This window comes from Bacillus rossius, chromosome 15 (assembly GCF_032445375.1).
Source record: "Bacillus rossius redtenbacheri isolate Brsri chromosome 15, Brsri_v3, whole genome shotgun sequence".
Taxonomy (NCBI): Eukaryota; Metazoa; Arthropoda; class Insecta; order Phasmatodea; family Bacillidae; genus Bacillus; species Bacillus rossius.
This window is the reverse complement of record NC_086342.1, coordinates 34,021,481-34,045,725: the sequence shown is the minus strand read 5'-3', so window position 1 is coordinate 34,045,725 and position 24,245 is coordinate 34,021,481. Positions and strand designations below refer to the sequence as shown.

The 24,245-nt window shown below is 40.3% G+C and overlaps 1 protein-coding gene across 1 annotated transcript; it reads right to left on the bottom strand.

Moving 5' to 3' along the window:
- Nucleotides 1-1,036: 1,036 nt before the first annotated feature.
- On the bottom strand, nt 1,037-24,001 carry LOC134539679 (protein singles bar). Its single transcript, XM_063381871.1, has 5 exons — nt 23,951-24,001; nt 22,265-22,432; nt 18,235-18,417; nt 9,842-9,982; nt 1,037-2,010 (listed from the first exon to the last, which is right to left on the bottom strand). The coding sequence occupies exons 2-5, from the start codon at nt 22,421-22,423 to the stop codon at nt 1,933-1,935; spliced, it is 561 nt and encodes a 186-aa protein (XP_063237941.1). The 5' UTR covers nt 22,424-22,432; nt 23,951-24,001; the 3' UTR covers nt 1,037-1,932.
- Nucleotides 24,002-24,245: the final 244 nt, after the last annotated feature.

Genomic DNA, 24,245 nt, shown 5'->3' with positions numbered 1-24,245 from the left:
AGGTACTTGAAATAGGTTTCTACAAAAAATAATATATATATTTTTATTTTCAAAATAAATGAAAGCCTAAAAAAAATTAAAAGAATTAGTTTACTGTGAGACGAGGAAAATTCTTCTTTCATAATGTAATGACACACTAAGATCGCATATACAAAAATTCTTCGCAAGGTCAAGTTATGTTGGTTAAAGTATTTTTTTTTTTTTTTTTTTTTTTTTTTTAGGAATAGCTTGTTAAAGACCACACGAAAAATATTTCTATAGCATTTGAATGGTACTGATAATCAGTTAAAAAAAATTGGTTGTCCGTAAAGTCGGTTTACGGACGATAGTTTAACGTGTCAACGTCATAACAAAACATTAATGAAATGATTGCATACTTTTATGAATAAAATTGAATCATTTTTATTGAATTATCACTAATTTGTATGGATACAAAGAAGTAGTGAAATTAAATCTACAATTTAATTGATAAATTTACTTTTATTTGCACTCGTTAATTCAAATATGTTTATTACTTTAACGAAGAAATTATTTTAACTATAACTTTTATACATGTTTGCTATTTAACTTCTTCCAATCTGTGTTATTCTGTTAAGGATAGGAAGATGATAGGAAAAGTAGGAAACGAATGGGAGTGTTTCAAGTTTAATGTGCCTCGAAAAAGTCAAATCGATGGTTGTTCCAATCGAGTGGAAGAGAGATAGATGCGGCGCAAGCGTACAATGAGCGTAACGGGACACAGCGTAAAGGGGAAAATGTGCGTTACGGGACACTTTTTCGTGCGTGCAGCCGGCGTTCATCGATTTATTAGACGTCACGTAAAAAAATGTCATAATTGATTTTCTTATAAAACGTTTAAATTTTAATGTATGTATTTGTTGTACAATCCATGTAAAAAAAATATATATTTCACACTGCTTACGGCAATTGAAACTAAAAAAAATTACTTGTTTCATCTTTCATTCATAGCGTAACATCTTTTTTTCTGTTAGCATACCAGTAAATATCTCGTAGGTAAAAACACCAGGAAAAAAACTTTAAACAAAATCACATTTGTTTTATTGAGTATTTCAGATAGTTTGGCACAATAAGTTATTTTTTTTAAACTCATCAAAGACACATAAAAAAGGGGGCTGTAAAAATTTGCGCTTCCTACTGTTTGGCATCTGTGAAGAAGTACGAGCGGTTTGATAAATGCAGCGTGTCTTCTCGCGTGACGTCAGCAGCTGAGGCCGGACGGCTCTGGAGCCGAGCCGGGGACGCACCACAACGCCGAACGTACAATAACGCCGAAAACCATAACGCCGAATGCCAAATTGACTACAACGCTGACAGCTAGAAAACTGCTGTGTACCACAACGCCGAATTACCACAACGCCGAAATACATTAACGCCGAAAAATGTCATTGCAGGACTGCCACAAAGGTTAGGTTAGGTAAGGTTAGCACAAAAATTTATTCAGTTGTTTTTCATTTTGCTCCTGTGCCGCCCCCCCCCCCCCCCCCTCATCTCAGCAATATTTTTCGGCGTTACTGTATTTCGGCGTTGTGGTACACAGCAGTTGTCTAGCTGTCGGCGTATAGGTCAATTTGGCATTCGGCGTTATGATATTAGTAGAGACCGGAAAAATTCGCGGGTTCAATGACCTATATGATGAACTCCATAGTTCTACGTACACTCGGTCAAATGTCACCCACTCATTGGCTACTGTCTTGTGAGACGTCCCATCGTAGCAGCTTGTGATTCGATACAGCTTTGATTGGGTGTTTGTCATTGGCCCAGAGTCATCCAGGTGAGTTGTGAGCCAATAGCAGAGCAGCCTATCGCGAAATGAATTCGCGAATTTTTCCTGTCTCTAGGTATTAGGCGCTATTATACGTTCGGCGTTGTGGTAACGACCCCTCTGAGCTTCTCCCAGGGACGCCGCGAGCCTCATCGATGGCCCCTGATGTGCCGGTAGTTGACGTAGGCGTCGTACGCGTGCACGGCGCCCAGCACGTAGCCGAATATCTGAAACATTGCACACCTTATTAGAGTCCCGGAAATTTCGCGGATTCCTCTGACCTCAGGATAGAATTCAAAGTTATAGGTGTGCTCGACCCATGTTTACTTTCCCATTGGTTGATTTCTTAGCGAGAACATTTTTATCCTTGTTATTTGGCACTACCTGATTCGCTTAGCTGGACATCGTTGGCTCACGGTCGTAGAGGGGCGTGTCCAGATAACTGCGGTCCAATCAGGGCCGCAACTAGAGTTTCTGGCACCCGGGGCATGAATGGATTCATGCCCCCCCCCCCCCCCCAATTATTTTTGCACATACCACACCAATAAAGCGGGGGGTCCGGGGGCTCTCCCACAGAAAAATGGTGCTATTTAAGCATTTTCCATACCTACATGTAACAGTTTCTGTGCTACTGTAACTTTCATGCATGAACCCACTATGTCCATAAATTAGTCCGTATAATCACTAGACTCGTTCATTAAATATGTTGAGACGTTATATTGTAAATCAGATTAGACATTCCTGGCATGTGCAAGTTAAAAAACCTTTTTACCAGTTACCAGTTGTAGTAGGAAGGAATTACAATGCAAGCGATTTCGGCGCCCCCACACAGCTTTGCGCCCGGGGCGTATGCCCCGCTTGCTCCCCCCTAGTTGCGGCCCTGGGTCAAATCATGAACACAGTGTGACAGTGTGGAGGTTTGCATTCTAGCTTGCGACTATATGAATGCGCGAAAATTCCGTGGCTCTAATTGTTATTAGCGACCGGAAAAATTCGCGGGTTCAATGACCTCTAGGATGGACTTTATAGTTCTACGTACACTCGGTTAAATGTCACCCTCTCATTGGCTGCTGTCTTGTGGAGGTGTCCCAACGTAGCGGCCTGTGATTCGATACAGCTTTGGTTGAGTGTTTCTCACTGGCCCAGAGTCGTCCAGGTGAGTTGTGAGCCAATAGCAGAGGCAGCACTGAGGTATAACTATTTGTATTTCAGGCTGTCGTGAAATGAATCCGCGAATTTTTCCGGTCTCTACTGATTATCTTTGAAAGATTTTTGTGCAATGGGAGTGCTTGTTTCTGTTTTGGAAAACTATTGTGTTTTTGTTTCGTCTTTTCGTTTTTTCGTGTTTTTGTCTCGTTTCAACTGTTTTGCTGAATTTTTTTTTGGGTTTAATAATTTTGTGCTGTCATCATTTGTGGTTTTTTTTTCTTTCTCTTCTGTTTTGGAAAACTATTGTGTTTGTTTCGCCTTTTCGTTTTGTCGTGCTTTTGTCTCGTTTCAACTGTTTTGCTGACATTTTTTTGGGTTTAATAATGTTGTGCTGTCATCATTTGTGGGGGTTTTGTCGTTCTTTTAGTCCATTTTTCTTTGTTTTCATTGTTTGTTGACCATGTTCCTGTTATGGAATATTATGTGGTGTTTATATCCTGTTGAAAACAGCAATTTTTTTGCTAAATTTGTGTTTTTGTCTTTTGGTTTTTTGTAGTTTTCTTCTACAGACTTACATGTGCTCAGCAATGGCGTATGTCCCAAAGATTACATCAAGTCATTGCACACCTTACTTACGATTCAGCTCTCTGAGGATCAGAAATCATTTCCGAAACGAATTCTTGGGGCCAGACATACATCAACTAATACTGCAATTTCTTCAACAATACTTTATGTGATATACATATTGTACACACAGAAAAAAAACTGTACTTTACCCATAATGGCTTTGGAAACTAGTGGCCAAGAAATAACTTTATAAGTAACTTTTGTACAACACATGTTGCATATGTTAAATACGATTTTCTATATAAAACTGTAAATTACTTACGAAAATTGACGCATAATTTTGTATTTTAATTTATGTTTCATTCAAAAATAGTATTTTTTTTAAACTGTGAAAAGGTAATTGAATAATCTACAATTTGACCTTATTTTGTTTCGTTATGCTTATTAATGTGCGCAGTTAATACTGGAAAGCTATTAAAGGAACAGTTCACAAATAACTTTATGTTAATGAAGTTACTGAGTAAACACAAAGCTTAAATGCCCGGATAATAACATTATTTTTTTAGTGTAAAAGTACAAATTAACATATATATGTAAGTTTACATGAAAATGTTTGTTGTTTTTATAAAAAAAAACAGTGCAATGACTTATTAATAAAATAATGACATGTGATGAACAAACGAACAGTAAGTCTTTAAAAAAAAGTATTAAAAAAATAAAAAAATAAGTATAAATAGGTGTATGAAAAAATTATCATTAAAAAATATAAATAATACAAGAATATAATTAATATCTATTTTCGAGTATTTATTTGAAAATATTATGTTTTCCCCAAGCGTGTCTGCTGACTACAGATTCTATAAACGTGTGAAAAAAATGGCTAGCACACGATTTAGGATCTAATAATATTTCTTGGTTAAAAATCTCTCTAGGAGGGCCATAAGAAAAGATGCTGCGGGTCGCCATTTGGCATCACTGATTTAGCATATACGTAAAAAATTCTTGTGTTTTACATAAAGTAATACAATCGTTTTCACACTTAAATACATAGGATACTGTTTCCGAATAGTAAGAACTTGTCTTTCAACGACGCAGTTATTAACTGAAAGATACTTTTCTTTCTAAGTTTGTATTTCGCGAGAAGCTACCAAACTAGCCAGGAAAGAATTTCAGAATTCTTTTGAGATTTGCGCAACCAGGTGAATAAATGAATAAGGATTTTTCAGAAGACATTTGTCAGCGTTTGCAAACCTTTTACTCGTTTTGTTTTCTGGTGATTCTCAAATTTTACATCTTAAATGTAATAATTTAACAGTAATACATAATCGTAAAACGTCGTAAATAAATTTTGGCTGGTCAAAAATCAAGCTGTTGTCACAGTTATATTAAAATACTAGCTGCAGTACCCGGCTTTGCCCGGGCTGAACACCGAGTGATATATTGTCCGCGAGTTACAGCAAAATGGATAGCGATATGTCCAGTGTGGTGGACATTAAGAAATTACACATAATTACTGTTTGTGTATCTGTGACCTATGGTTATCTGTTTACCCATGGCTAGGGACTGGAAAAATTCGCGGGTTCAATGACCTGTAGGATGAACTCAATAGTTCTATGTACACTCGGTCAAATGTCACCCACTCATTGGCTGCTGTCTTGTGAGACGTCCCAACGTAGCAGCCTGTGATTCGATAAAGCTTTGGTTGAGTGTTTCTCATTGGCCCAGAGTCATCCAGGTAAGTTGTGAGCCAATAGCAGAGGCGGCACTGAGGTATAATTATTTGTATTTTAGCCTATCGCGAAATGAATTCGCGAATTTGTCGTGTCTCTACCCATGGCGATCGGTTGAAAGGTTTAGAGGTTGATGCGCTATAGCGCCATCTAGCGGCGAGTTAAAAAAAAAATGATTAGCATAAAAACCTTCTCCATGATAAAAACACTTCGATGTGCCAACTTTCATGGCGATCGGTCAAACGGTGTAAGAGTTTATCGACGTCATACATGCCAACATCCAATTATATATATTCTTATATTTCGAAATTTTTGGGCTTTCACTTTTGCGGAAAGTGGGTGTTCAGGACCTCGAATGGTTAGGAACACTCCATCTCGAAAGAATAGATATTTGAAGTTCCTGAAATTTTCGAAATTTTGGGGCTTTGTTCCCAGAGGGGGGCGAGGAGTTCGAGGACCCCGAATGGCTCGAAAACACTTAAAATCGAAAGAGATAGATTTTTAAAATTTTTTAAGCTTTCGAAATTTTGGGGTTTTAACCACCTGGTGTGGAACGGGGTGATGTTGAGGACCCCGAATGGCTTGGAAACACTCCAAATCGAAAGAGATATAAAGGAATATAAGAATGTAGGCATTTACTGTACTCCTATCTACCATAATAACAATATTGACAAATAGAAAGCTTATTACCTATCTATGAATAATTATATAAATAAATTATTAAATTACTGTATGTTTAAGAATTTACGTACATACATAATATTAAACTTCAAACTGTACACACCAAAAAAAACTAAGGATGTTTGTGAATCTATTTTTATTTGTCATAATGTTTAAAACATTTGTAGGATTTGTTTATATGTAAAACTGTGGTGGCAATATTCCGCTTATCCAAAGGAGTATATAAATTAATAGAGATATCACTCCCTGTACACACCAAAAATCTTTGAATTAAGTAAAAAAAAAAAAAACATAGTCCAAAATGAAACAAATAGTATAAATAACAACTAATTTGACAAAAAAATTTATACAACTGGAATGATAATGTTAACATCCGCCTGAAATTTAATAGAAGTAGTTAGGTAGGTAAGAATATATATATATATATAAGAAATTAAATGAAATTAAAACATACATAAATACAATTATTTCACACTCAACCAAACATAATGTTTAATATGAAATAAAGGAAGATGGCAATTACACGTAACTATTCTAATTTATAAAAAAAAATCAACTTTCCTGAAATAGTAAAATTCAAATTTTTCAACAATATATTACATAATTGATAAATATTTCTGGTCTTCGGTTTCAGCAGCCCTAAGACTCTTGGCGCTCTGCAGATAAATTATAAACACTAAACCAAACTCCTTGCAAGTAAGTAGGTACTGTGAAAAAAATAACAATATTGACAAATAGAAAATATTAGTAGGCTCTACCAACCTATGAATAAATTTCGAAGAAATTTATAAGTTTAAGAATTTATGTAGGGTACCTACATAATATTAAACTTGAAACTATCCACACAATAAAAACCTAAGAATGTTAGTGAAACTAATTTTTTTATTTGTCATAATACCTAAAATACGTATGTTTCCAAAATGAAACAAAGTATAAATAATGACCAATTTGACAAAAAAAATTGTACAACTCGAATGACATTGAAAACATACACGTGAAATTTAAAAGAATTATGAGTGCCCTAGGTAGGGGGGAAAATATATAGAAGAAATTAAATAAATAAAAATGGGTTCGTGTACTTAAGTACGCGCATGAAAAGTTATACTTCTTTGGCATCATTAAAAAATAGTTTTTAATTGCATGCAAAAATAGTGCGTGGAGTCCCTCCGCGTGGAAGAAGTGAAACTTCGTAATGTGGAAATGAAAATAGGAAGGGGTAGAAATTAATTTTTAAGAAATCATATTGTATCAAATCAAACTAAAAAAATAAAGGAAATAAATTTGTAACGATTCATAAATTGATCTTCAGAGAGAGAGAGAGAGAGAGAGAGAGAGAGAGAGAGAGAGAGAGACACCTATTGAATGTCTATAAAACTAACTTTTTTATGAGAGCAGATTTTCATGAAATAAATTATGAAAGCATTCAACGATAAAAGCTGTTTATTTAATTAAGCCGACGGGTTCGCCCCAAGGAGAAAATTGACGCGGCGAGACCTCATGGACATAGAGAAATGACACACACTCACTATTTATGTGTCTATGAAACATGATTTTTTTCTGCAATTTAAATTGTAATATACAAAAACGGTATTGAAAATTGAAACAAATATGGCGACACTACAAATTGTCAAGATCTTTATTTTTTTCTTACTCTCTACTTAGTTCCTTACAATAGCAAAACGTAACGTAATGGCTTGAAAGCTATTGCTCGGCAGACATAGAGGAATGACACTAACAGTTTGTATATCTATGATACACATTACATAAAATTGGGATATAATTTTTTAAACCCGTTTAAAATTTATTTTTTTAGACAAAAGATAGCCTATGTACATCCCCAGGATATAATCTATCTCCTTGCCAAATTTCATTACGATCCGTTCAGCCGTTCAGCCGGGAAAAGGTAACAAACAAACAGACAGACAGAGTTACTTTCGCATTTATAATATTAGTAAGGATAGCGCAAGAAACCCTTCAAACGCCACAATGTTGCCTTTCATGAAAGTTTACAGCGGCGATTTTGTAAGGATACTTGCAACTATTGGGAAGATAAAAGAAACAGTTCTAACTTTAACATTCACTTTTCAAGCATCCTATAGTCTATATTTTATTTTAAGGAGGTATTTGAAAACAGCAATATATGCGTACTACTCGTATAAAAAATACATTTAAAATTGTTTTAGACTGAAGTTCTAGGTTTTATTTAGAGGGCTTATAATACGGGTTTGTTATGTAAGTAGAAAATATGGCAGGTTATAGCACAGGATATCAGGTGTTAGCTGATACCTGATATAGCATTCTGGCATGAATGAAGTGGTACTAAACATTTAGCTATCGTGCTATACAGTAACATTCAAAACTCCAGATATTAAACCAGTGTGCTGGTTCCTGATTCAAAATGAGGCAGGGAAACGAGCCTTGCATGAAAATAAAATTAGGGACTCACGCTGGAAAATATAAATTTGTAATAGCTTATTTCTTATCACGTGGAAAATGCTCGAGACTAAACTTCGTACTGAGGTGTGGTGTTTTACAGAACTGAGACCAGATGTCTATGTTTTGTTGTTATCCCTTTATTAGAAACAAATTGTTTTCTTATTTGTTTGAATAACACCTTTTCGTGTGCGTACTTAATTAAGGGCGTAAAGTAATATTTCGTTTTTTAATAATCACAGACCTGATTTAAAGACAACACCATAAAACCATTTTATGTTTAATCTAGAGTAATTTTAATGTATTTAACTAATAATTTTTTTTACAAAAAACAGCTTTTGCAAGCTTGTGATTTCATTTGTTGAGCAAGGAGAGAGTTATAGTACAAGCCACAATTGTTTGTAATTTTCTGCCGTCCACTGACGTAAGGCATGCTTTGCGCGCCTAGCCGAATTACAAGGATCGTCCTGCCCACGCATCGTCCTCCCTTGGCACCCTTATGTATCGCTTAGCGACCTTGGGAATTCCGCGGGTCGCCGCGCGGAGTAGTGCGAATAAACACCGCCTTTCTCGATGTTCCGGGATGCCGCGACTCGTCACAGCTGCTCTCGTCAGTTCGAGAAGGGAGCCACAAGTACTTAAGCAGAGACGCCAGTCTCACGACGAGTCCCGCGACAGGACTGAGCTAGTTCCTAGACTTCGGACAGTTCCGCGAGTGTAAGGTAAGTGCGACATCGGCGAAGAGGGTGAGAGATCCCCCTCGAGAGTGGCGCGACGTGGAGCGACGGGATCGAGAGAGTGCGACTGAGTGGCGCGAGACTTTGTGTTTGTGCAGTCGCGTGGCAAGGGGCGTACCACTGTTGAGCCTAGCTCCAGTGAGGAGTGCGAACTGCGGAACTTGACAGACATCGAGTGACTTGAGAACAAACATTTACTAGTGCCATTGATTGGTGATCGGACATTTTTAAGTAAAATTATTTATTATTAATATTAGTATTAGTAACTAATTAAAGTGTAATAAAATTTATTTTAAAAACTTAATTGTGTTATCACTTACGAACCCAGTACTCCCCACATATTTCGTAACAATACATAAATCTATAATCAATATAATTATTTAATAAAAATATAAACAATCAAAATATAAAATTATGCGGCAATTTTCGTAAGAAATACTCAATATTATATCGAAAAACGTACTTCATAGTCTATATGCTAAAATAAACACAGCCATGTGTTGTACAAAGTTAAAATATCTTACTTAAAGTATTACAAACTATTTCTCTGCAACTGGCTTAATCTTATGTAAAAGTGCAGAAAAATGTTTTCAGTGTTTACCAAATAATTTAAATAATCACATTTCTGATGGTATTTTCACTTGAGGATCAAAGTAAACATACACCCACCCGTGTAGGTGTAAAATGACACTAACATTTGCGGAGACAATGCTGCCACAACATTTCGTGTAAACATACGTACATACATACATAGTACTCACATAAACGGCGGTCATGGCGGGGTACACCTGGTAGTAGGGCGTGATGAGGTACTTGGGCCACAGGAACAGGTTCACGGTGTACCCCATGTACGAGGCCGCGGAGAGGTACAGGAAGGACGCCACGGCGTTGAACATCACTTCCTGCAATCAACATCGACGAAGCGGTGCATCCGTGCATGCGACGAAACCACATCAGTAGTATTATTTGGCCGATCCGGGAACAGACTGCAGGGTGAGCGGATCCACCATCTTGGATTGCGACATCACGGCGGCCATCCAGAATGACTTTCGGAATCTCGGTGGCTATTTTGAATAACAGCACGTCCAGAATTTTGAATTCCGAGATCCTAAACTCCGCCATCTTATAATCGAATATCCCACTCCCCAAACCTTGCACTTTTCGTTAGGATAGAACATCTTCTGCCATCTTATATTCTGACATTACAACAGCCATGCTGTTTTCGTCTGTTGGAGGTCACAATCTTGACCATTAAAAAATTCAATCACTAATATATTGATTGATATGATCGATTTCTATGCTTGGTTAGAACCATGGTCGATCCAAAAAAATGTTATTTTTAGGTTAAAAATATTAATTTTATTAAATATGTTGAAAAATCCTGAAAGAATCTTGAATTCTAACTATCAGCCTCCAGTAAGACGCGGATTCCATATTGGCTGCCATTTTGAACTATGTAATTATTAATCCAGAAATTCAGAAAAATGCCAAAAATCATAAAGAAATCAATTATTTATGTAATGATTGAATATATATATTTCCGTCCTTGATTCTATCAATGATTCTATCCTTGGTCAGTGCTAAGAATTATTACAACTCAAAATATTTTTTAAATATTATTTTTCCCGTTACCTGCCATTGAGTTTATTAATCATCCCCACTATGAAAAATGTCTACATACAAAAAACCTGCCCGAATAAATAAATATTTTTACGATTCGTAATTGATAGCCCAATTAGGTTTTATTACAGTTTTATTAATAACTAATATTTAAATTAATAAATATTTGTACTTATAAATGTCATATTACAAGTCAACAGCACTTAAAAAGTTTATTCTCAGGTCACTCAATGTCAATCAAGTTCCACAGTTCACACTCCTCTCCTCGCTGGAGCTAGGCTCAACAGAGGTTCAACCCTTGCCTCGTGCCTGTCCACACACACAGTCTCATGCCACTCAGTCGCCGCACTCTCACGATCCAGTCGAACTCCATATCATGCCACTCTCGTGATTGGGTGGGGGGTGGGTGGTGGGTCAATTGTTCTCTTCGCCAATGTTGAGCTTCCCTTCGCTCGGGATCCGTGGAGGCAAGCGTCGCTGCTTAAGTACATGAGGCGCCCTTTCTCGAACCGACGAGAGCAGCTGTGACGAGTCGCATCATCCTGGGCCTACCCGACGCCCAAAACGTCCAGAAGGGCGGCGTCCATTCTCGCTACGTCATGGGGCGACCCGCGGAATTCCCAAGGCCGTTCAGCGATAGAAAATGGCGCCGTGGCAGGGTGATGCACCGGGTGTGGCGCGGGGAAGGGGGTAACGACGACCCTTGTAATCAGGCCAGATACTGTGCCAACTAGTATTTTTGGCAAAATTTTAATTTTTTTTTTTTTAAGAATTAATGAATGTCACGAGTTATTTTGCTGCAAGAACTTAAACGTGTTACTCCTCCTGTACACTCCCATTCAACCTTTGTCAGACCTGTCTCCCCAAGTTTTCCCAAACCTAGATCTGATTTTTGCCGAGTCTTTTGCGAGTCAGACTGAAAATCCTTTTATTCCCGTGACGAGAACTGCTATGTTCTGCAAGCTCTCAGGGCAGGCTACTTCTAAGACCTCGCCTGACGCGAGCACTTCTAGACATGATCTCGAATCATCTTCACCAACGTACAGTCATGTCTTCGGGCGCAGTAGAGACGTTTTCCCACCGCCACAGCAGTCTCCACACCTCTCGCCCTCTCCAAATTTTCCTGGGGACCCGGCTCAGTGCAGTGACCGGCCACTAACCCCGGCCAGGGTCGGCGTGTCCCAAGGCCACGACTCCAACCTCAAAAATATATTGCTCATGCACCCTAGCGGTAGTTTTGCGAATCACTTCCCTGGGTGTTTGAACGCCTGCTGAACGCCTGCCCTCTGGCGTCTCCCGCAGCCACCAGTACCCAGTAGTTCCTTCCCAGGCCACCAGAGCGCTGGCTTAGTCAGCTCCCTAAGCCCCATGCTGCTAGCATTCGTCTCGTGTGAGTCGACCTCTACTCAGTTCAGCCACACCTCAGTAGGTCGCGCTGACATCGGCCGGTACCACCAACGTCAAGATATCGAAGTCAGCTTTCCTCGAAAAGCCTCTCTGTAATCTTCGGAACCTTTCGGTCCGAAAGCCGAAGCCTCCCCCTTTTCTTTAATGTCGCCTTTTAATTACGAGTGTCTGCCGCCCCAAATTTACTGCGTGCCGCAATTCTGGACTGACCACTTCGTATCTACGTCAACAGGAGCCTCGCCGTTTCCCTTTTAAGATGTGATCAACTAGACAAGGGATGATTCCCACAACGGTAGTGTTTAGGCGTTAGTCAGTCCGTGTAGATCTAGCTCGAGTACTCATGTTATAGTCATCATAAATAATATATATTTTTTTTTAAATCGTGAAACGTCCGTGACGGGTCAGACGGGCAGATCCTGGAAGACATCACCCTGTTTGGTGAATTTTGACGATCATCGTGACTAGAATTCATTTTCTGCCTATTTCACCAACTGTCTGTGAATCAGTCCTGAACATATGTGTTCCGGATCTGTTCACAGACAGGGTAAAAGTACCGGACCAGGGTACTAGTACCGGACCAGTTTAAAAGAACCTGACACATTCCAAGGACCAGATCAGTATCAACGGGCCGGATGACTAAGACCATCTGACGTCCCGTCAACTGTTCCATTTCGTCCAACAATCTTCAAACCGCCAGCCCTTCAGTTTTTAAATACTTTTTCGGACTAGCATTGAATCACGACGATCAGACAGCCAGCAATTTTCATCAGGACTTAAAAGATAGTGGGATTGCGACTCAGTTTATTGTTACGAATTTTATTTAAATTATGATAAAAAATTATTTAATTGTCTTATAAGGGCCGGCCCATTCTTTTAATAATGTGATTTTAAATCCATTTTATATATATTTTGGTTAATCAATTTATAAAATTTAATGTGAAAATAATCAAAAGTCAAATAAAAACAGAGGAACTGATGTCTAGACAAAATCATTATTTTGGCCTTCTGAAACCAAAGATCCACTAGTTACCCCTAGTCATCAGGAGAGACTGAGGAGTGCAACAATACGCGTGGCATGCCTTACGTCAATGGACGTGCAGGGCCGCCAGCCAGCTCCGAACTTGGCGCGTGTCGTGGTCCTGTCTGCGTTCGTAACAGTATGTTACCCGATATCACTATGTCTAACACGGGGAATAGTATACAAACGTGCATATAGTGGTAAGGTTCAGGGTGTGGACCCATGGAGCCGTCCGCCATCTTGGATTGTAACGTTACAACCTTTAACATTAATATTTACCCTTGACCTTCAAAACTGGCCAATAATTGCCAAAAAATAACTCAAAATTATTGAAAATATGTCAAAACTTCACCAAAATCCACCAAAATGTACATTTTTTAAGAAAAAATATTTCACCAAAAATTAAAAAAAAAATCTTTAATTCGAGGAGGGAAAACCCATTTTCAGAGAAAATTTCCCATTTTAATCTTCAAAAAGTAATAGGATAGAAATGTCCACAAAGTCGCTTAATGGCCGCTATTTTCAATTGTTACATAACTGTTTTAATTTCAAAATATGTATCTTTTATGCTTGGAAATCGGGAAAAATTAGAAATAAAGAATTAATAAATAAAATATTGATAAAAAATTTCCGTCATATTTTATTCTGATACGCAGCCGCCATTTTGAAAATCCGTAATTATTCAACTAGAAAATCGGGAAAAAATTGAAAAATTAAAAATAAAAATATTTTAATAAAATCTTAATTAAAAACGCACTTAAGTCATGGAGTCTTTGGTTCGAACCCGACGAGAGCATAATAGTGGCGATGGATCTTTCCTCCATGGAAGCCACCGACCGACTGTCTCCCACCAGCAATGCCAAGGTAGATATATATATATATATTTTTTTTTTTCAGCTAGTATGACATCATGTCCGTCATCTTGTTTCTGTCTGCTGGAGGATGCCATTTTGAATCCGACAAATTGTTTTCGTCTGCTAGACGGTGCTACCATCATGTTATTTTATTTTTTACCCGCTAGCGTGCCGTATTTGTTTATTGCCATCTTAACATTTGACCCTCCTCTTAGAATTTCGTAATTATTTAGCTATAAATTCGGAAAGAATTCAAAAATTCATAAAAAAAATCAGCTTAGTGAGGAAGTAGCAACGTACGGATCTTTAAAATATAATTTATGGTTGAACTGCGTATATGGTAAACCATTTCCGTTCGAGCTTCGAGGACAAGTGAAGATTTGCGCATTCAAGACAGTGAATACTCCCATTTACAATTCCGATTATGTGAAGTAGTCTGTTAAACATAGTGGTGGGAGTGGGTTTGAGGTGGGAGTGGGTTTGACCTATCTGGCAGTGGCGCTGCAGAGCAGGTGACCGGGCCTAAAAACGGGCTGTAAACTGCACGGCGAGGTTTCCCCTTTAGCCTTGCAGTCGGTGAGGAGATTCAGGCAACCCTGAGGTCTCCTCTGCCTGCTCTGAGGTTTCCACACACCGATCAGGAAGGTGATTGTCGTCTGAGGTGTCGGAACTGTTGCCGGTTCTAGTATCCGAAACATGAGCCATCAAGCCCGCGGAAAGGGTGTGTGATGCGATTATATAGCTTCTCCACATCAAGTCGCAACCCTCTGACTCCACGTTGGCACCACTGTTGGGGGAGGATCGTGGTGACTAAGTTGGGAGGGTTCCCCAACCTCTAGTCATAGCACCTCTCTAACTAAAGAGGGCGCTGCCGGGTCTAACTCTGCCTCAGTGCATCCTCAATTGCATGTATGAGACCGGAAATGGTGAAAGGGCTGAATCTGCGGGCAACAGCAGATGCGATAGAAACCTTTCCGGGGGGTTCGACGGCCGAGCCTCGGTGCATCGGTCCCAAAGGGCCCCATAGTGAATGGATTAGGCCCTATGGTAAAGGAGTTCGACTGGGTATGGTGGTTATGGTGTCGGGCGACCGGGCCTAAAAACGGGCTGTAAACTGCACGGCGAGGTTAGCCTTTAGCCTTGTAGTCGGTGGAGGTACTGAGGCAACCCCCAGGTGCCTCCTGCCCGGGCACTGTAGTTGCCATTTTCCAGCTGGGGCAGACGGCGGTCGCCGGACGAGTGCAGTCGCATACGGGCCTTAACCGGCTGTAAACCCGTCGGGCCGAGGTACGGCGGGTCGGAGGGTTTTCCGAGGCGACGCGGACACCTCGTGGCTGCACTCTGAAGTGTGATGGTCTGGTCAAGCTACCGGCGAACAGTCTGCCGACGAGACCAAAAGTTGGTCGTAGTACGGGGAGAATCCACCATGTTTGAATGGTGCCCCGCTGAGGTTTCCTCTAAGGCCCAGGATTCTTGTTGGGAAGGACTCGTACTTGGGAGTGGTGCCCCGAGTGCTTTAGGGGCAGGTATCAGGGTTCCCTAGTCCTTTGACGTGCTGACGTTGTGAGCGACGAGGACAGCTCCGGTTACCAGCCTGGGCAGCTGGAAGAGGTTGGGTAGACCTCCACCGGACCGCGGATTCGCTGGGTGATTGAGGAGTCCCAGTGTGAGGCGGGAGACTGGGGTAAGCGCCAGAAGTGATGACAACTCCAGAGGGCTAAGGGAGCATCAATCTTGCTGGTGAGCTGAGTGGAGTAGGGGGCCGGAGGTGGTGCATAAGCTGGGATTGGTAGCCTCAGTCTCTTTGCATAGCCAAAAGCTCTAACGCTCTTCCCGGTTGCGTATGCGGCGTATCCGCATCCACGCCCGTGGGGACCCAGGGCGGTAAGGCTAATCGGCTAAGAGCGGTATCTAGCTATTCTCGAGAACTCGATGGCATCATTACCACTATCTACACCAACCTGGCTCGAACGTCTACCATCATCAGTGCAGAGCACGATGACAACGATGTCTACAGCTACACCTGCTCTCTCAGCACAGCAGGAGATTTCGACGCGTGCTACATCTTCTGCAGAGCAGACCTCAACGGCTTCAGAAGTTAACATGTCAGCAGTGTTACAATGGTTGTCAACAATTCCAGTGCCATTGATGAAGGAAGGAGCGTCCAGTGGTGTTCCATCACACGACTGCACGTACTGTGAGAAGATCAAAAACTTGAAATTACGGGATTATGTAATACACAATTGTAGTAATAACTCTGAAGGCATTAAATATCAGTGCAACATGTGTTTAAGCAAGTTTGTACAATATGGAAGATTAAAACGGCACCTCAGGAATTGTGTTAGACTGGCTGTACATTCATCGGAATCAAGCTGTATATTTTGTAACAAAACATTGGCAAATATTCAAAGTGCACAACGAAACGAAATATATCAGTGTCTTTTTAATGAAGTCATTAATTCGTCTTTGTGCGAAAATTGTGGTGTACCAATATGTCGACCTGATAAACTGAATAGACATTTACGAACATGTAAAAGACTTGGTCCATACAACAAGAAGACTGTTTGAATCAAGGAATCCACAATACTTTAGTAATTTGTCTGTGTATTTTTTTTTACTTATAGTAGTGTAGAATTTGTGTAATAAAAGTTTTTTTAAAAGAACTTGCGGTGTTTTTTATTTTCTCAAACCTGCCACTTTAGTGGTACTTTTTTAAAATATTAAAGTTGTTTTGTATCGGCCAGGGATCGAACCAAGGACCTTAGTCGATATAATCAATCATTATATAGATTACAAATTTATTTAATGAATTTTGAACTTTTTCCCGAATCTCTAGCTAAATAATTACACGATTCCAAGATGGCGGCCAAATTTCAAGATGGCGGGTATCACATCAATAATAAATGATTACTGCACTCTAGCGGGTGAGAATTCAACTAACATGGCGTCAGCGCACTCTAGCAGACGATAACAAGATGATGGCTTCCAGCATCGATGACAAGATGGTGGACATGACATCATACTAGGTGACGATATATATGGTTTTAAAAAAGTGGTGGGAGTCAGTATGCCAGTAACCACCGCGGGGGAGGTCGTCATTTTTATTTTTTTTGCCCTCGTCGGGTTTGAACCGAGGACTCCGAGCTCCGTGTCGTAAAAGTTTGTTTTTTAAATATATATTTTTTTAATTTTTATTATTTAAAATTTTTTTCATTATAATCGGATAATAAATAAAGATTTTAAAGATGGCGACCGTAACGAAAATTGCAACGGTGACATCATCATCCATGATGACGTCAGAGGCTTATCTGAGGCTGTAGACATGGATGCTTAAGCCTACATATGGACATTTATAGATGCTGGTATTTTTAAGGAATAAAACGGGAAATGTTCCCTCGAAACGGGATTTTTCCCTCGAAAACGGGAAATTTTTTCTTAAAACGGGAATTATTGAGTCATTTTGAGTCATTTTTGAGGAATTTTGAGGAATTTTTGCCGCCGTGACGTCACAATCCAAGATGGCGGACCGACAATCGCAATCCACGCGCCGGCGCCATGTCCCCGGATGCCCTATTATATACTACTCATACTTTTTAATTTTCAAATATTATTTACAGTTATGGCAAATTTAATTTAAATAATTTGTTTAAATATACTCACGAACAATTAGTTAAGAAGCCCGCCTTAACCTGTTTGATATTATAGAAGATTTACTCGCACGGTGGTTGGCCGGTTCTTGCACGCTCGGCTCAGGCGGAATGTGAGAATGAGTCATGCTTTTTCGTGCGTGCAGCCGGCGTTCATCGATTTATAAGACATCACGTCAAAAAAAACTGATTTCAAGAAACCTGATATTTTTCAATCGCGTTTTTCTCAAAACTATGATTTTGGACTTCACCTTTTTTACGAAACAAGCACAGATTTAAGGTCAATTTTTAAGGTTAATACCACGTAGAGACCTGCAAAATTCGCGGATTCATTCGGTGATAGGCTAGAATTCAAACACATACACCTCTTAGATAATTTTACTATTGGCTTACTGTTCATCTGGACGAATCTCAACCAGTTATAAACCCTCAACCAAAGAAGGATCGAATCACAGACAAACCAGCTGAGACGACTTACAAGTCGGCAGCCAATGAATTTGCGCTATTTGCCCGAGTGTACAGTCGGGGTATGTGCAGTCTATCCTGAAGGCCATCGAACCCGCGAATTGTGCAGGTCTCTAGCCACGGGAGTATGACTTGTAACTCACGAAGAGCGAGGACCGCACCAGGCGGTAGCTGTTCTCGGAGAGCAGGTAGCAGGCCAGCAGGATGCCTGACGTCATGAAGCACGAAGAGGCGGCCGTCAGGAAGCTGTCGTAGGCCGGCCCGATGTCGGCCGAGTGCCGCAACCCGTAGTTGAGCAGCATGCTCTGGCACAGCCCCGCCAGCACCTGCGCTCAACCCAGCACCGGTTCTGTCCCCTACTTCCATTAGAGATGCCTAGGGACCTGCAAAATTCGCGATTTCAAATCCCTAAAGGATAGACTCCATGATCCTCTACGCACTCGTGCAAATTACATCTGCTGATTGGTTACCGACTCGTCACACCTGTTCACTGGAATGATCGTGATTCGCTAATTCTTTTGTTAAAGATTTATCATTGGCCCAGAGTCCTTCAGATAAACTGTGGCCCAATCACTGAAGCAAAATAATGTCCAAAGTATTTGGACTCTATCCTATCGCGAAATGAATCCGCGAATTTTACAGGTTTCTGTACATTAGAGATGCCTTTGGAAACAGGTTGCTAAGCAGTGGTATGTATAGAGACCGCGGAAAAAAAATCACTGATTCATTTCGTGATACGCTGAAATTAAAATAGGCCCTACGTGTACCATTCTGCTGTTTCTTCTATTGGCTCGTTATTTTTAACTGCAGCTCTCTGGGACATTGGGGGACTAAAATACGCTGATTAATTCGTGACAAGCTGAAATTCAAATACGTGTAGGTCTACCATTCTGACGATTCTTCTATTGGCTCGCTATTTTTAACTGGAGCTCTCTGGGACAATGGGGGACTAAAATACGCTGATTCATTTCGTGACACGCTGAAATTAAAATACGTGTAGGCCTACCATTCTGCCGATTCTTCTATTGGCTCGCTATTTTTAATTGCAGCTCTCTGGGACGATGGGGGACTAAAATACGCTGATTCATTTCGTGACACGCTGAAATTCAAATACGTGTAGGCCTACCATTCTGCCGATTCTTCTATTGGCTCGCTATTTTTAACTGCAGCTCTCTGGGACAATGGGGGACTAAAGATCGCTGATTAATTTCGTGATACGCTGAAATTCAAATACGTGTAGGCCTACCATTCTGCCGATTCTTCTATTGGCTCGCTATTTTTAACTGCAGCTCTCTGGGACAATGGGGGATTAAAATACGCTGTTTCATTTCGTGACACGCTGAAATTCAAATACGTGTAGGCCTACCATTCTGCCGATTCTTCTATTGGCTCGCTATTTTTAACTGCAGCTCTCTGGGACAATGGGGGACTAAAGATCGCTGATTAATTTCGTGATACGCTGAAATTCAAATACGTGTAGGCCTACCATTCTGCCGATTCTTCTATTGGCTCGCTATTTTTAACTGGAGCTCTCTGGGACGATGGGGGACTAAAATACGCTGATTCATTTCGTGACACGCTGAAATTCAAATACGTGTAGGCCTACCATTCTGCCGATTCTTCTATTGGCTCACTAATTTTATCTGGGACTCTCAGGGACAATGGGGGACTAAAATACGCTGAAATTCAATTACGCGTAGGCCTACCATTCTGCCGATTCTTCTAATGGCTCGCTATTTTTAACTGGAGCTCTCTGGGACAATGGGGGACTAAAGATCGCTGATTAATTTCGTGATACGCTGAAATTCAAATTCATGTACCATTCTGCTGATTATTCTATTAGCTCGTTATTTTTAACTGGAACTCTCTGGACCAATGGGGGACTAAAATACGCTGATTCATTTCGTGATACGCTGAAATTAAAATACGTGTAGGCCTACCATTCTGCCGATTCTTCTATTGGCTCGCTATTTTTAACTGCAGCTCTCTGGGACAATGGGGGATTAAAATACGCTGTTTCATTTCGTGACACGCTGAAATTCAAATACGTGTAGGCCTACCATTCTGCCGATTCTTCTATTGGCTCGCTATTTTTAACTGGAGCTCTCTGGGACAATGGGGGAATAAAATACACTGATTCATTTCGTGATACACTGAAATTCAAATACGTGTAGGCCTACCATTCTGCCCATTCTTCTATTGGCTCGCTATTTTTGACTGAAGCTCTTTGGACCAATGGGAGACTATCAACCAAAGAAGCATCGAATCAAAAGCTACTCAGTGTATACGTGTGGGTTAGCTTAAAAAAAAATCAGAGAATAATGGATGTTATCCTTGATATCACTGAATCCACGAATTATTCCGGTCTCTAAGTATGTATCACTACAAGAACATTTATGCAAATATATGTACAAAATATTGCTATGGTTATTTTTGTATATATGAAATAATTTTATGGAAACAATTCTAAATATTTATTGCCATTCCTACTGAAATTGGCGCATAATTTTGAATTTTCATTGATATTTTATTCAACCATAAAATTTAAAACCATCAAAAATTCAACAATTTGACATTATTTTGTTTCTAAAGTGCGTATTAGTGTGCGCAGTTATATTGGAAAGCTATTCAAGAACGGTATACAAATAATTTAACTAGTGTAGGTACTAGGACAACACAAAAATAAATGCCCGGGCGAGAATCCAAACCCAGTATTACCGAGAATTTCTTTTTGAAGCGATATAGAGTTGCTTTCTTATAAATGCACTTATGTACAAATATCTGTAATTTTGCATTGTTATTTCAATTACATTTGCAAAAAAAAATAACTCTGCATGCTAACATATCAGTAAATACCGGAGAAAGTCGTAAATATATTCAGCGATAGGAGAAAATTCAAATACACATACCTTAAGCTTCTTTTACTACTGGATCACTGTTCATCTGGATGACTATGAACCAATTATAAACCCTCAACCAAAGAAGTAGGGAATCCCAGGCCAACCAGTTGAGATGACTCGCTAGTCAGGAGCCAATGAACTGGCGTTATTTTCCCTGTTGTACAGAGGACTGTGCAGTCAATCCTGAAGGCCATCGAAACAGTGAATTTTCTCCTATACCTACATATCAGTTATTTATAGGGATCGTAAAATTTCGCGAAACATAATTAATTTTCCGAAGGCTTTATTAGCCATGATAAACAATGGAATAGTGTTAAATTTATTTCCATCGTACCCATAGGTTGCTGTGCTAGAGTTTTATTTTGTGTAGTGCTTATCACAAGGGAGTGGAAAAATTCGTGGGTTCAATGACCTCCAGGATAGACTCCATAATCCTCTACACACTCGGGCAAATGCCAACTGTTCATTAGCTGTTGACTTGTGAGTCGTCTCGACTGGGCAGCCTGTGATTCGACACTTCTGTGAGTGAGGGTCTCTAATTGGTAGGGACACCTGTATTTCGCGTTATGCTAAAATTCAAATAATTATACCTCAGTGCTGCTTCTGTCATTGGTTTCACTGTTAATCTGGAGGACTGAGGGCCAATTAGAGACCCTCACTCATAGAAGTGTCGAATCACAGGTAACCCAGTCGAGACGACTCACAAGTCAACAGCTAATGAACAGTTGGCATTTGCCCGAGTGTGTAGAGGATATTGGAGTCTATCCTGGAGGTCATTGAACCCGCGAATTTTCCGGGTCTCTAGAGACCTGCAAAATTCGCGTATTCATTCGGTGGTAGGTTAGAATTCAAACACATATATCTCTAATATAATTTTTCTATTGGCTTACTGTTCATCTGGACGAATCTCAACCAGTTATAAACCCTCAACCAAAGAAGGATCGAATCACAGACAAACCAGCTGAGACGACTTACAAGTCGGCAGCCAATGAACTTGCGTTATTTGCCCGAGTGTACAGGGGTATGTGGAGTCTATCCTGAAGGCCATCGAAACTGCGAATTTTGCAGGTCTCTACTAATTGGCCCTCATTACTCCAGATTAACAGTGAAACCAATGGCAGAAGCAACACTGAGGCATAATTATTTGAATTGTAGCATTTTACGAAATTAATCCGGGAATTTTTAAGGTCTCTAGTTATAACAAACGTCTTGTCGGCAACTGGTTTCCTAAAGGAAATGTTGAAGAAGATGCAGCTGGCAGCTGTGCACTCACCACCTCGACCAGCTTGGCGACCCCGGGCCCGGTCTTGAGGAACTGCAGATGCACGCAGGTGCAGCAGGTGCAGCAGCAGCAGTGCACGCCGCCCCCACTGCCCCCGCCGCCCCCGGACACGGTCACTATCCGCGGCGCGCCGGCGTAGCGGCTGCCCATCGCCGCCGCCTGCTTGGACACACGCCACTGCAGTCCTGCACTGTTCGTCACGGGGTGTGGCCGTGTCATATGGAAGCCTTCTTTTCACAGACGAGAGAAGTCAAACGCCCGATCGTGCATCTTCGGGTTTTTTTACGTGACATCGTCTTATTAATCAATGAATTACGCAGTTCTATATCCACAGTATAATTAAGCAATTATTTAATACAATTTCTTGGACAAATGCCATTGCAGTTTTTCACTGTTTGTCATGGAAAAAATTCAATAAAGCAAAATAAGAACTAAAAATTGAAAGCCTAAACCCCCAGAGAACAAGCCTAAATCAGCTATGTCAAACAGATAAACCCAACGATGTAGCTAAACAGGTATTAAGGAAACACAAAAACGACAGCACGGACGAACGCTTTCAAACTTAAATATCAGACAGCACAAGAATTCCGTGGAAGGAATTGTCATAAAAAAAGATGCCAGTTCCAAAAACGTCACAACAGTTTTGTCTTACGATACCTACTGTGTTCGTCTGTGTTGTCGTCGTTGTGTTGACCGTAATATCTATCTTCATCGTTGTGTTCGTATATTTTCTGCGTTGTCCGGGTTTTGTTGTCTGTCTGAATGTACTGTTATAGTTGAAACTGTCTCGTTGGTGTTAGCCCACTGTGTTATATATTTTTTTTCCATGACTAAATTCATTCTACAGACTTCTTGTGCTGTCCGATATTTAAGTTTGAATGTGTTCGTCTGTGCTGTCATCATTGCGTTGACCTTTGTACCTTTAGTTTTACCGTTGGGTTTATCTGTTTGACATCAGCTGATTCAAGCTTGTTCTCCAGGGGTTTAATTTTTCAATTTTAATTTCTTAATTTTAGTTCAAGAATTCTTTTTGACGTGACAACGTCTAATAAATCGATGAACGCCGGCTGCACGCACGAAAAAGTGTCCCGTAACGCACATTGTCCCGTTATGCTGTGTCACGTTACGCTCATTGTACGCTTGCGCCGCATCTATCTCTCTTCCACTCGATTGGAACAACCATCGATTTGACTTTTTCGAGGCACATTAAACTTGGAACACTCCCATTCGTTTCCTACTTTTCCTATCATCGTCCTATCCTTAACAGAATAACACAGATTGGAAGAAGTTAAATAGCAAACATCTATAAAAGTTATAGTTAAAATAATCTCTTCGTTAAAGTAATAAACATATTTGAATTAATGAGTGCAAATAAAGTAAATTTATCAATTAAATTGTAGATTTCATTTCACTCCTTCTTTGTATCCATACAAAATAGTGACAATTCAATAAAAATGATTCAATTTTATTCATAAAAGTATGCAATCATTTCATCAATGTTTTGTTATGACGCTGTAACGTTAAACTATCGTCTGGAAACCGACTTTACAGACAACCAATTTTTTCCATGACAAAAAGCTTAAAACGGCAATGGCGTGTGTCCAAGAGATTGTATTGAATCAAAAATCGCCCATTGTATGAATGCCTTTGGAAGAATATAAGCGGCGACGCTCGTACCTGATTGGAGGGAGCGTGGGTAGGCTCTGCAGCACAGCTCGTTGACTGCCGACGTCTGGCGTCCCGGCGCGCGTGCTCGCCCCCTGGGGGGGGGGGGGAGTAGGGGGCCGTCGCCCCCGCGGCGTCGCGCGCTATTCCTGGCCGCCTCCGGAAACCCCCGTTTAAACTCCTTCCCTCCCGCCGCCGCCCGAAACTCGCCGAAACACCCGTCACCCAGTGGTCATTGAACTCGTGTTCATGCAGACCTACACACAGGGTGAGTAGAGACCGGGAAAAAATCGCGGGTTCATTGACC